This window comes from Marmota monax, unplaced genomic scaffold (assembly GCF_021218885.2).
Source record: "Marmota monax isolate L192 unplaced genomic scaffold, Marmota_monax_Labrador192_F-V1.1 WCK01_AAM20220418_F8-fsc00008, whole genome shotgun sequence".
In the NCBI taxonomy this organism is placed as follows: Eukaryota; Metazoa; Chordata; class Mammalia; order Rodentia; family Sciuridae; genus Marmota; species Marmota monax.
Genome location: NW_026694432.1, coordinates 3,497,998 through 3,511,159, shown reverse-complemented (window position 1 = coordinate 3,511,159; position 13,162 = coordinate 3,497,998). Strand labels below are relative to the sequence as shown.

The 13,162-nt window shown below is 33.9% G+C and overlaps 1 protein-coding gene across 1 annotated transcript in view; it reads right to left on the bottom strand.

Moving 5' to 3' along the window:
- The window catches only part of Stil (STIL centriolar assembly protein), a 49,645-nt gene that overhangs the window by 27,651 nt on the left and 8,832 nt on the right, over positions 1-13,162 (bottom strand). Inside the window, exons 4-9 of the mRNA XM_046418805.2 lie at positions 12,072-12,184; positions 11,571-11,758; positions 8,911-9,158; positions 6,422-6,505; positions 4,863-4,949; positions 208-358 (exon numbers count right to left, since the gene is read on the bottom strand). Coding sequence (XP_046274761.1) covers positions 208-358; positions 4,863-4,949; positions 6,422-6,505; positions 8,911-9,158; positions 11,571-11,758; positions 12,072-12,184 — 871 coding nt within the window. The remainder of the gene's footprint in view (positions 1-207; positions 359-4,862; positions 4,950-6,421; positions 6,506-8,910; positions 9,159-11,570; positions 11,759-12,071; positions 12,185-13,162) is intronic.

The following is a 13,162-nucleotide window of genomic DNA, read 5'->3' as shown; positions in this document are numbered from 1 at the left end:
TATCTGTGGATAATCTTTTATCTTCTATTATAATTTGGTTCTAGACATACGGTCTAAGATTTACTGAACAAAAATTAACCATAAATGAAAAGTTAATATTCAATGATTGATGAAATTATTATTTTAAAGGGTAAGACCATTGGGCTTAAACCGCCAAAATGCAATTGGAAACAGTCATCAATGTAGGTGAGTAATCAAATCACTTACATTGAAAAGATGTAATGTTTCCTTGCTGGTCAGTAAATGAAATCGAAGCTCAGGTACTTTGTCATCACAAGGGAGGCATTCATAAAACTCAGGTTCCTTATGTGTCAAAGAATAAAGAACTATGATGAAATTTCCAGATTGTGAAAAAACCCTGGACAAAACAACAACAACAAAAAAAACCACCATTTAGTTAAAATTTAATAATGATAGTAAGATTATATTCAAAGAACTCTGAAGTAAGTCTCCCAATCTAATTATTAGATTAAGAAGAGAGTCCAAGTTTTTTAGTAGTTTTTTTTTTTAAGAGAGAGAGAGAGAGAGAGAGAGAGAGAGAGAGAGAGAATTTTTTAGTATTTATTTTTTAGTTTTCGGTGGACATAACATCTTTATTTTATTTTTATGTGGTGCTGAGGATTGAACCCAGCGCCCTGCTCATGCCAGGCGAGCATGCTACTGCTTGAGCCACATCCCCAGCCCTGGAGTCCAATTTTTTAAAGAGAACTGGGAAACAAACTTATGCCCATTTTAATATTATCAATTTTTTTACTTATTATTATTTTCTTATAGCTGTAGATGGACAGCATGCCTTTATTTTATTTGCTTATTTTTGTATTTGTTGCTAAGGATTGAACCCAGTGCCTCACACATGCCAGGCAAGTGCTCTGCCACTGAGCCACAGCCCCAACCCCAATATTATCAATTTTTAATTTAAGATATATTATGAAATAACTATATCTTATAAAAACATCAAACAAAACAAATGAATAAAATGAAAACTCCTCCTTGCCATTCTCCAATTTGGTGTGCAAACTTTCAGAACTCAATTTAATGCATATACATTTTGAATTTGGGTGCAGTGAACATCTGTACTGCCAGCTACTCAGGAGGCTGAGGTAGGAGGATCACTTGAGCCTAGGAGTTAGAGACCCATCTAAGCAACATAGTGAGACCCTATCTCAAAAAAAAAAAAAAAAAAAAAAGCACCCAGAATTTTACCTTAGGCATTCACAAACATTTTACATAAATTAACAAAAATGAGGCCTAACTATTGCAAATGCTATTTTTAAAAAACAATCTATTTTGTACCTTTTTCTATGCCACTATTCTACATTATACCTCAGACCTTATTTTTTCAGTGATTGCCCAGTATTACATTTTATAGATATGCCATTATTAATTCACCTAGACATTTAAAAATGGATATTTGTTTACCATATTCCACTATTATAAACCCTGATAAAATGGACATTAATTTTATTAGTCACACTAAATGATTCAATGAATGTATGTAAAGTCCTCAAGGGTTCTTAAAATATACACTAAACCAAAGCATCTAAACTGTATTTATTAGTTATCTCTACTTTGTAAAATAATAAATAAGAAATAACTTGGGGGCTAGGGTTGTGGCTTAGAGGCAGGACGCTCACCTACCATGAGTGAGGCACTGGGTTCAATTCCCAGCACCACATAAAAATAAAGATATTGTGGGGGGGGGGAGGTTGTGGCTCAGCAGTGGAGCGCTCACCTAGCATGTGCAAGGCCCTGGGTTTAATTCTCAGCACCACATAAAAATAAAATATTGTGTCCAACTACAACTAAAATAAATAAATAAATATATAGGTGAACACTATATATAGTGTCCACCTATAACTAAAAAACAATTATTAAAAAAATTAAAAAAAAATAACTTGGGGATGTTATACTACCAACAAAATAATGCAGAGGACAGAGAGGCATTCAGAATGCCTGTACTGCTTAGTTCCTTATTCTGAGGCCAGTTAAAATCACTATTCAGAATGTTGTAAAATTATAAATTAAATTGTAGCAGTAATTAAGAGTTCTGATATAAAAAAATCGCCCAATGCTTTAGACTAAACACAAAAAAAGAGATTCAAAATTAATTTTACTGAGCATTTACTATTAATATGAATTTAAAGTAAGATCAGTAATTGATAATAAATTTAGCTATACTAAATCATAACAAAAAATTGAAAACATTTGTTTTACTGCAAACAGAACTAATTCTTTTGCAAAGGTGAAATAAAAGTAGAAACTATAAAATCATCTAAAAAAAATGGGAAAGATTTTTTATTTCAATAATACTCTTAGTGAGGGCAAATCCTTTCTACAAAAGATGGAAGACTGATAAATTTGACTTAAGGCTGGGGATATAGCTCAGCTGGTAGAGTGCTTGCCTTGCATGCACAAGGCCTGGGTTCATTCCCCAGTACCACCAAAAAAAATTTGACTTAAAGTCTGACACTGAGGGTGAAGCTAAGTGGTAGAGCATTTGAGAAGTATGCTCTCAGGAACAAAATCAAAAGTCTGGGACAAAATACTGTTAACCAAAATGAATGTAATGACAATCTGGGGTGGGGTTTTAGCTCATGGTACAGTGCTTGCCTTGAATGTATGAAGCACTGGGTTCGATCCTCAGCAATACATAAAAATAAATAAATAAGATAAATGTATTGTGTCCATCTACAACTAAAAAAAATATTTTTTTTAAAAAATGACAATCTGAGAAAAATTTTTGCTATATATATTTTATGCACATACACATACATATAATATATAGCATATCTAATATGTATATAGAGAGCACACACATGTGTGCATGGGAGCAAGTGCAGAATGTTTGAATAAGAGAAAAATAAGAGCAAAAGTTCAATCTTACAAAGCGATATTAAAAAAATGAACAATCTACAAGAAAAATTTCAAGACAAGAATAGTCAGTTCCCATAAGAGGTAATAAAACACTGGGAAAAACCATTTCCATCTATTAGATTAGCAAAGATCAAAGTTTAACAATGGCCTCTGCTTATCTCCAAGCTCATCTCCTGCCCTCATCTCATCTCTCTAGCAACAACAAACTGCAACTCAACCTGCCACCTTTATTCATATACACATCCTTCCTCTTTTCTGGCTTTATTTTCCTTCAAAGCACTCACCACCTTTAAAAATGTGTTTTACTTATTTTGTTTAGTGCCTATTTCTGCAAGATCTTTATTTTGTTTACTGCTATCCCCAATACCATGAACAATGTTGGTACTGAATAAATATCTACATTTGTGGGGCAAAAAAAGCATTCTCATATACCATTGGAAGAATTATAAATTGAGAGTCTTTCAGAAGGGAATTTGACAATATCTACCAATAATTTTAAAATATATCAAAATCTTCTTTGGCCCAGAGAAACACTTTTAGGAATTTATCCTACAGATATATTATTATATGCATACAAAGATGTATGAGTGCTGGGTGTGGTTGTGCATACCTATAATCCCAGCAACTTGGGAGGCTGAGGCATAAGGACTAAAAGTTCAAGGCCAGCCTTAGCAACTTAGTGAGGCCCTAAGCAACTTAGCAAGACCCTAACTCAAAATAAAAAATGAAAAGGACTGGGGATGTGGTCCAGTGATTAACAGCCTCTGGGTTTAATCCCCCAAAACAAACAAAAAGATATGAGTAATGTGTTCAGTCTTCTATTGTAAAAGCAAAAGGACCAGTTTTTTGAAGCGTAACATATATTTTATACCATTCAGTTGTTAAAATATGTGTATTAAGTCTGTATATGCTAAGATATAATGATCTCCAAGATATAGGGGAAAAAAAGCAACATACAGAAAAGGAAGAATGGAATACTCTCAATTGTGATTTAATTTTTATAGACTGAAGGAAAGTGACACTTGTCTACATGTTAAATATTTCAGGAAGGAAGTCAAGATACCATTTAACAATAATTGCCCCTGAAAATGAGGTCTGGGGGAGATTTCCTTTTACTGTATATCTTTATATTCATCTAATTCATTGCCATGTACTTGGATTGACTTTTCAATGAAAAGTTATTTTTAAAAAAGTCTATTTCAGCCAGGCATGGTGGCACAAACAGGACTCATAAGGCTGAGGAAGGAGGATTTCAGGTTCAAGGCCAGCTTCTGGAACTTAGCAAGGCCTTAAGCAACTTAGCAAGATCCTGTCTCAAAATATAAAAAAAGAATGGGAATACAGCTCAGTGATAATGTGCCTCTGGGTTCAATCACCAGTACCAAGAAAAAAGTGTCTATTAACAGACAGACAATAACAAACGGACTCAATTAAAAGATAAAGACACTAAGAAGCAAATAGTGGCATCACGTACAAAATAAATTAAAGAGAAGTTGATTTAGACATAAAGTTTCCCTGTTAATTCTAATACTTATGCTTTAAGTTCTAGGAAGAAAATTAAATATCTCAAGTATTTTTTCTTAGTGTACTAGTAGTAGCATAGTGTAACTTAAATAAAACACTTGTAAAGGAACAAATCCAAAATCATTTCTAATCAACTAACTGAAATCATTTCATCTAACTGAAAGTCAATGTCTTTATTTGTAAAGTAGAATGCTATAACAGATGATCTCTAGGTGTTTTCCCACCCTAAAAATGGTATCTTCTGTGGTGAGGCAAGAAAATTGCTCATAATTCCCAGGTATAATGCCACCTCATCTTTTTTGCTCAGCTTTATTCCCATTTAATATAAAGTATGTTTTCCTTAGGTACTTATTTAGAAGTATTATAAGTGATTAAAGCAAGTACATGAATTTTAAGTGAAACCAATAAAATTATAATCAAAGATAAGATCAAAGTAAAATACGACAGAATAAATTATCACTTGCCTTTCTTGAATAGAAGAACTGAACATGTATCGCAAGCAGCAAGCCCAAACCTGAGGACTGTAGATATGTATAATTCCAGCCAACCAACTGAAAAAAAAAAAAAGAAATTAAAACTATAGTCATTTACAAATTAACATACTTTAGATTACATCCTTCTCAAGGTAATTGGTAGAGCCCTTGACATTTACGAGCAATACATTAAAGTTTTCATAATTAATACTGACAACTTAGAGAGAGAATATATAGATATCTGTAGCAATGTATCTACAAATGTAGAGAAAAAGAGAAAAACAAGTACATGTTTCTTTCTCTCTGTCCTCTTCCACCTGAGATGTGAGAGAGAAAAGGGTTCATAGAGGTGAGGAGGAGGGAAGAATGAATTAGTATAGATTGGAAAGAATGGGCTGAATTAGAGGAGACCAACATTTGTAACTGAAAACTTTGTTGAGAGAATCAAGTGCTGTAACACATATAGGTAGCCTTAAAATATAGAAGGCTCTTAATAAATATGTACTCAGGCATCAATAACCCAAAGCCTATACCAGAACTGTAGCAAACAGACTGTAAGTAGGTTTCATGGTCCAGAGACATATGTGTATTCTCATTAACTTTGCACATGCCATTCCTTCACATGGATGCTCTTTCCTACTAATCCTCTCTTCTACTATCCAAACAAGTAAAATTCCAACATGAATTTACCTTTTGTAAGAAAATCTCCCCCATCATTTCTCTTACAAATACTAATAGGTATTCATTGTCTGTATTACTGAATTCACAATAAATCATATACATCATTATTTTTCTATGTGTGAATATTTGACTATTTCACCACCTCCCTTTAATTATAAAGTACTTAAGAAGGAGCTTTAAACTACAACACAGTAGCAAACATAATGCTATGAATAAGGAAAGTTTTCAATAAATAATGAATGAATATAACTTTTTGAATAATCTGTCTAAATGTCATTAACCACTAACTCTAATGAAAGAGTCATTAACACTAAAGGGAATTTCTGCAAAACTGCCTGGCAGTGAATTTTAAGTAGTGTTATTTTGATCCCTGGGTTCTTCAAGTAACCTTAAGGACAATGAGTAGTAAGAGAAGGTTGAAGAAAAAGGGCTTCTAGGTCTTCAACCAGAAGAATTCAATTTTACATGTTTTATATATGAAATTCTTCCTAAGACTAGGAAAAATCTTATTTTAGCTAAACGTGCAAACAAGAGAACTTCCACTGGCTTGAGTGCCCAGTGGAACATGTCTGTAATCCCAGCAGCTCAGAAGGCTAAGGCAGGAGGATCAGAGTTCAAGGCCAGCCTCAGCAACTTAGTGAGACCTCATCTCAAAATACAAAAAATAAAAAGGACTAAAGAACTGGGGTTGTAGCTCAGTGGTTAAGTGAACTTAAATACCAAACCCCCCCCCCAAAAAAAAACCACTGGCCTTTGTGATTTTGTAAGATGATCTAAATACTCACAGTACAACTTGATTGACATGCTTATCATATACATTTTAGACACATATTTGGCTGAAAAGATTTTCATAAATGTAAATTACTTACATTCCCACTAATGGTAGAGAACAAACCTTGGGATCAGATTCCAATAAAAGTAACAATTTGCGTGTTTCATCCATGGTAAGATATCTAAACAGAAGACATTAATGTAAAAATAATTAAAAGTATGTATTTTTCACCTAAAAAGAACAATTCAAGTTACGAAACATATTTTAGATAGGGGACACAATTCAAATGACAACTGCCTCTTACACATATATAAACACAAACAGTTCTAAGTGTTAAACTCAACCTAAAAAAGACTCTGGTAAGATGGAAAGATTAAGAAAATTTAGTAACTTAAAACTTATAGCCACTACTATGGCACACGCAAATCCCAGTGGTTTAGGAAGCTGAGGCAGGAGGATCACGAGTTCCAAGCCAGTCTCAGCAATAGTGAGGTGCTAAGCAACTCAGTGAGTCTGTCTCTAAATAAAACATAAAACAGGGATGGCAATGTGGCTCAGTGATTGAGTGCCAAGTTCAATCCCCAGTATTCAAAATAAAATAAGGCCTGGAGATATAGTTCAGCGGTAAAATACCCTGTGTTCAATCTCCAATCTCTATATTGTTGAGAATTGTTGAGTGATAACATTACTATTATGGCTTTATATCACAGAAATAAAAACAATGGCATTAATGATATTAAATCTTAATAGTACCACAGATTTTTATATATATATATATGTATATATATATATATATTTTTTTTTTTGGGGGGGAGGGATCTGAGGATAATATATCTTATTCCTACAATAACCCTAAAATACAAATATAATAAATTAATCAACAATGATGATTAAGTTGGAATTGGTTTAAACTTATGTACCAACAATGACACATGTGCTTTAAAAATTCTCCCCTACCTTGTCCACCTGATAAATTCCAATTCCTATTAAAAGAATTAATTTAAATTTTCTATGATTTTCCCAGGCAATTCAGACATACCTTACTGCCTTCCTAGCACTGTTCATAAACCTCTATTATATATAGCACATGGTGTTTAAAAGTCAATACATTTAATGTACAAGTAAAAATCTATTTTTAGTTCCTACACAAATACCTATTCTATAATGGATTCTAATATAAATAGTAGAGTGAAAAAATGAATATGGTTGGAAAAAAGGACAAATGTCACAAATTTAATAGACAATTCTCAACAGGAGATGGCAAGGGGAAAAGGCAATTGAATAGCATGCTAAAGGATCCTGGATGAATAATTCAAAAAGAGAAGCACTTCATTATTCCAAAGAAATTAAATGTAACATTTTTTGATCATTACGATTTGATCATTCCAAGACTTTGTAATGCAGTAACACTTATGCCACTCCAATCAGCAAGCACACTCTGGAAAGAATATGGGAGTCAAAATGGGGCCTTTCTTGCTACTTCAGGGACTTTGTTGAGAATTGTTGAGAGATAACAACAATTTTTTTTTCATCCTTTTTTGAAGCAGAATTTTTAGAGGATAAGAGTTGGAGTTGAGTATACCTTGGCAAACTTTCTTGCCTCCATAGACCTAACAGGAACTAGGGTGGAGTAGTGGGAAAGGAAGCGAGAAATATAATCCTTCAAGCTACCTCTGGTCAAACTTTAAAGCACAGGGTGCCTACATTGTCTAACCTAGTTCAGTAGACAATAAATAAAAGAAATGAGGATTCAGGGAAGCAGCTCTGCTTGTGTTTTGGCTTGCATTTTCCAAGACACTAAGGAATAGGAAGCTGGAGAGGTTTCTGCTCCAGTTTTGTGAAGGAACTCCACCCTCAAGAAGCTGACATTTTGGTAAGCCAGAGTATTACAAATTTTTATTTAATTGCTTCTTTCTAAACTTGCATTGCTTGTTATTCATAGTTAAGACTGCATATTACAAATAAATTCACCAGACTCTGTTAGGTTCATAGTCAGATTATAGTTGAAATAAAATAATTCAGACAATAATGTTAGGCAAGTGATTCTACCAGAGCCATATCCCCAGATCCACAACTAATTTTAATATGATTTTTACTACTAATTTTTGTAGAATAGTGGGCACAACTCTGAAAGAAAGCTTTATTATATTCAGCAAAACTTAATTGGTTGGGGTTGTAGTTTGGTAGTAAAGCATGTGCTTATTAGTATTTGTGAGGCCCTAGATTAAATCCCCCCACTCTAAAAAACAAAACAACCCCTCCCCGAAAACCAACCAATTAACAACTTCATTTTAACAGACTCTACCTGACTACGCATATATTGTGTATGTGGAGATCCTCAAAAAATACTAATATAGGTTTAGCAACGATGGAGGAATGTGATGGACATCATTATCCAAAGTACATATATGAAGACATGAATTGGTGTGAACATACTTTATATACAAACAGATATGAAAAATTGTTCTATATGTGTAATAAGAATTGTCATTAATTCTGCTGTCATGTATTTAAAAAATAAAACCAATTAAAAAATACTAATACAATCAATATGTAAATTTTTAGAATAATATATCTTTTACTTACCCATATTTATATGTCCCTTGAACTTGAGAAATATTCCAGTTACTGCTCAAATTTCTTGCCAGAGCTGTTGGAATAATGGGGATGGGCTTCACAGGTGCACATTTAAAGTTATTTGCTAGAGTTACAGCTGTCCAGTGCAAGTCAAAATCCACATTGTCCAAATTCTCCCTGGAAGTAATATGAGCTCTTAGGAAAAGCAGCTTACCACAGTCCAAGGAATCTTTGCTACATACATGGTGCTGTAGAGCCTAAAAAAAATCAATATTATACAATTATTTAAAAATTCTGAATTGTGTTTGTTTTTTTACTTGTTTATTTTTAGTTGTTGATGGACTTTATTTTTATTTATTTATTTATATGGGGTGCTGAGGATCGAACCCAGGGCCTCACACATTCGAGCAGGAGCTCTACCACTGAGCCCCAGCCCCTTGTGTTTATATTTTTAAAGTTTATCTTACACTGGTGCATATACACATATAAAAAAGAAGACAAAAATGGTCTTGCATTCCTTAAAAGAGCGTACTACAGGGATACTGCCACATCGATGTTCATAGCAGCACAATTCACACTTGCTAGACTGTGGAACCAACCCAGATGCCCTTCAATAGATGAATGGATAAAAAAAATGTGGCATTTATACACCATGGAGCATTACGCAGCACTAAAAAATGACAAAATCATGGAATTTGCAGGGAAATGGATGGCACTAGAGCAGATTATGCTTAGTGAAGCTAGCCAATCCCTAAAAAACAAATACCAAATGTCTTCTTTGATATAATGAGAGCAACTAAGAACAGAGCAGGGAGGAAGAGCAGGAAGAAAAGATTAACATTAAACAGAGACATGAGGTGGGAGGCAAAGGGAGAGAAAAGGGAAATTGCATGGTAATGGAGGGAGACCCTCATTGTTATACAAAATTACATATAAGAGGTTGTGAGGGGAATGGGAAAATAAACAAGGAGAGAAATGAATTACAGTAGATGGGGTAGAGAGAGAAGATGGGAGGGGAGGGGAGGGGGGATAGTTGAGGATAGGAAAGGTAGCAGAATACAACAGTTACTAATAGGGCATTATGTAAAAATGTAGATGTGTAACCGATGTGATTCTGCAATCTGTATTTGGGGTAAAATTGGGAGTTCATAACCAACTTGAATCTAATGCATGAAATATGATATGTCAAGAGCTTTGTAATGTGTTGAACTGAACAACCAATAAAAAAAAAACGGTCTTGCATTAACAAAATTAGTTTTGATTTGCAACATTTCAATTCTCATTTCTTCTAAGCAATCAAAAGAAAAAGTGAGTTGGGTGCAATGGCACACACCTGTAATCCCAGTGGCTCAGGAGGCTGAGCAGGATCCTGAATTCAAAACCAGCCTCATCAATTTAGCAAGGCCTTAAGCAACTTAGCAAGATCCTGTCTCAAAATAAAACAATAAAGGGCTGGCAATGTTGCTCAGTGATAAGCACCCCTGGGTTTAATACTGGTACCAAAAAAAGATAAAGTGAATAACTACATCAAAGCAAATAAGACTTCTGTTCCAAGCTCATCATGGATTTCCAACTTATATATCCTAGCAGCACTTCAAACTCTTGATGGGGAATGTTACCCCCAATATATATTTACTGAATGGAAAAAAATGGATGCAAATTAGTTCTGATTCAGCCTTACAGAATCGCAAGATGATTTCTTTTCAATTCCTTTCTTGTAATCCCAATTATCAAGTCAGTTCTTCCTCTGTATTTGCTGAAGCTTACTGTGTTCTTTTCTAGTCTTAATGCTACCGCTTTATTATACGATAATGGATCCCTCTCTAATATAAATCTGGCAACTGAAATGGCCGTTTAACTATTCTCTCTGACTTCAGTCAGTTTGCCCTGTCAGGTTAAATCAGTTCCCGATTGTACAGTATTTCCTCTTTTCAGAAACCTTCAAAGGCTACATGGCCCATATGACAAAGTTTAAATTCCTTAACATGACCATCAAGGCTCTTTATAATCTTTCCAAATTAATACTCTAGTTTGATTGCCCACAAATTCAGCAAAAATCTACACCCTTGGGCTGGGGCTGTAGCTCAGTGGTAGGGTGCTTGCCTTGCATGCATGAGGCACTGGGTTCGATCCTCAGCACCACATAAAAAAAAAAAAATAAACAAATAAAATAAAGGCATTAAAAAAAAAAAATCTACACCCTTACTATTAGCCTGGGCACATTCTAAACTTTATCTTGGTCCCGCTGCTTCCTCTTCCAGATTCCTCTTCCAGAATGCTATCCATATCGTCTACCTAGGACTCCTGCCCTCAGAAACCCATATTTAATTGGATTTTAGCTCCACAATAGTTTATTTTTTAATTTTTAAATTTTTTAGTATTAGGGTTTGAACCTAGGGTCACTTTACTACTGAACTACATCCCCAGTCCTTCTTATTTTGAGACAAGGCAATTTCCTAAGGATCTCATTAAATTGCTGAGGCTGGCCATGAACTTGTGATCCCTCCTGCATCAGCTTCCCAAGTCACTGGGATTACAGGTGTGTGCCACCATGCCCAGCTCCACAATAATTTAATCAGAAATATATTTTAATGGGTTTATTAAAATACTACATACTATATATAGTGTGATTCTCATTAAATTAAGAATAATAAAGTTATCAATATCACCTTAAAAGTTGAACTGAAGTCATCTACATCATGAACAATCATTTCTCTTGAACAACATCCTTGAGTATGAACTTTGCAGGGGATCACAAAGTCTCCAGGAAGAGAAGCAGTAGGGGTTCTTTCTAAGCATTCAGGTACTTCTCGACCAGGGTCAAAGCGATCTACTGTCAATGTAACACCTTCTTCATCTGAAGAAAAAAAATAATTATTTACAGCATGCTAATTAAACACATAAATCACTTTAGCAAGGCTACTTTGCTAATTATAGCAAAGCACTTTGCTCATCCAGTAGCATATTATCATTTTATATAAAAATGACTTGTTTATATATTCTACCCAACTAGATTGTAAAGACTGTGAAGAGCAGTTTTCTTCATATCCTTGGTATACAGGAAAAAAAAAAAAAAAAAAAAACAACACACAAAGCATATGCAATAGCTGTCTGAATCAATAAATGTAAATTCTACTATAGGCATCAAATAATTTTCTAAAGTATATTACCTTCATCTACTGTGAGAGAACCAAGTAAAAAGCATGGCACATTTTTTTTATTCTGTTTAGCATGACGGTAAGCAAGTCGAAGGGTCTTTTCAGTCACCACAAGCTTTGGATTTCTGAAAAATAACAAGTCTTTTATGAATAGTAGATTTGATATCCTTAAATAACCCTCATTGTGAAATACTGCCTAAAACATAAAGCACAATTTTTAAAATGTACAGAAAGATCATTGTCAGGAAATCCCAAGGACAAAGGCAAGGAGTAGAAAGGGCCACCTGGAAACTAAAATAATAATAATAACCTGATACACAAGGTATTTGTCCTTTAGGAATTTGGTTAACTTTATGAACCAGAGCACAAACTGACAAACTATGAGGCCAATTTTTTTGATGGAAAGTTATACTCATTGCTTACAATACTATTGTAAACAAAATAAAGTTTGATTGAAACAGTCATACCCATTTGTTTATAATAGTATTATCTATGAACTACAGATAATAGCATTATTGAATACAAAATAAAATGATTAAAATATTTAAAGAAATACAAGAGGGAAACCAAAATACGATTCAGGAACAAGAAACTATGAAAAAAGATCAGATGAAAAGGAAGTATATAGAATTTGCAGAAGTAAAAAATATATTCACTTAAAACCTAAATGGATTAGGGCTTGGGCTGAAGCTCAGTGGTAGAATGCTTGCCTAGCAAGTGTGAGGCACTGGGTTAGATCTTCTGCACCACATAAAAATAATAAATAAATAAAATAATAAATAAATAAAATTTTAAAAAATTTCAATGGATTATATAATCAACTGGGTATAGATACATGAATGTTTATTTGTTTTGATACTGGGAATTGAACCCAGGGTGCTTTGCCACTAAGTCACATCTGAGCCCTTTTTATTTTCTATTTATTTTTGTTTTGTTTTGATTTTTTTGGAGTTATAGATAGACAGCATACCTTTATTTTATTTATTTTTTTGTAAGTGGTGCTAAGAATAAAACCCAATGGCTCACACACACTAGGCAAGCATTCTGCCACTGAGCCCCAGCCCCAGCCCTTATTTTTATTTTGAGACAGGTTCTCACTAAGT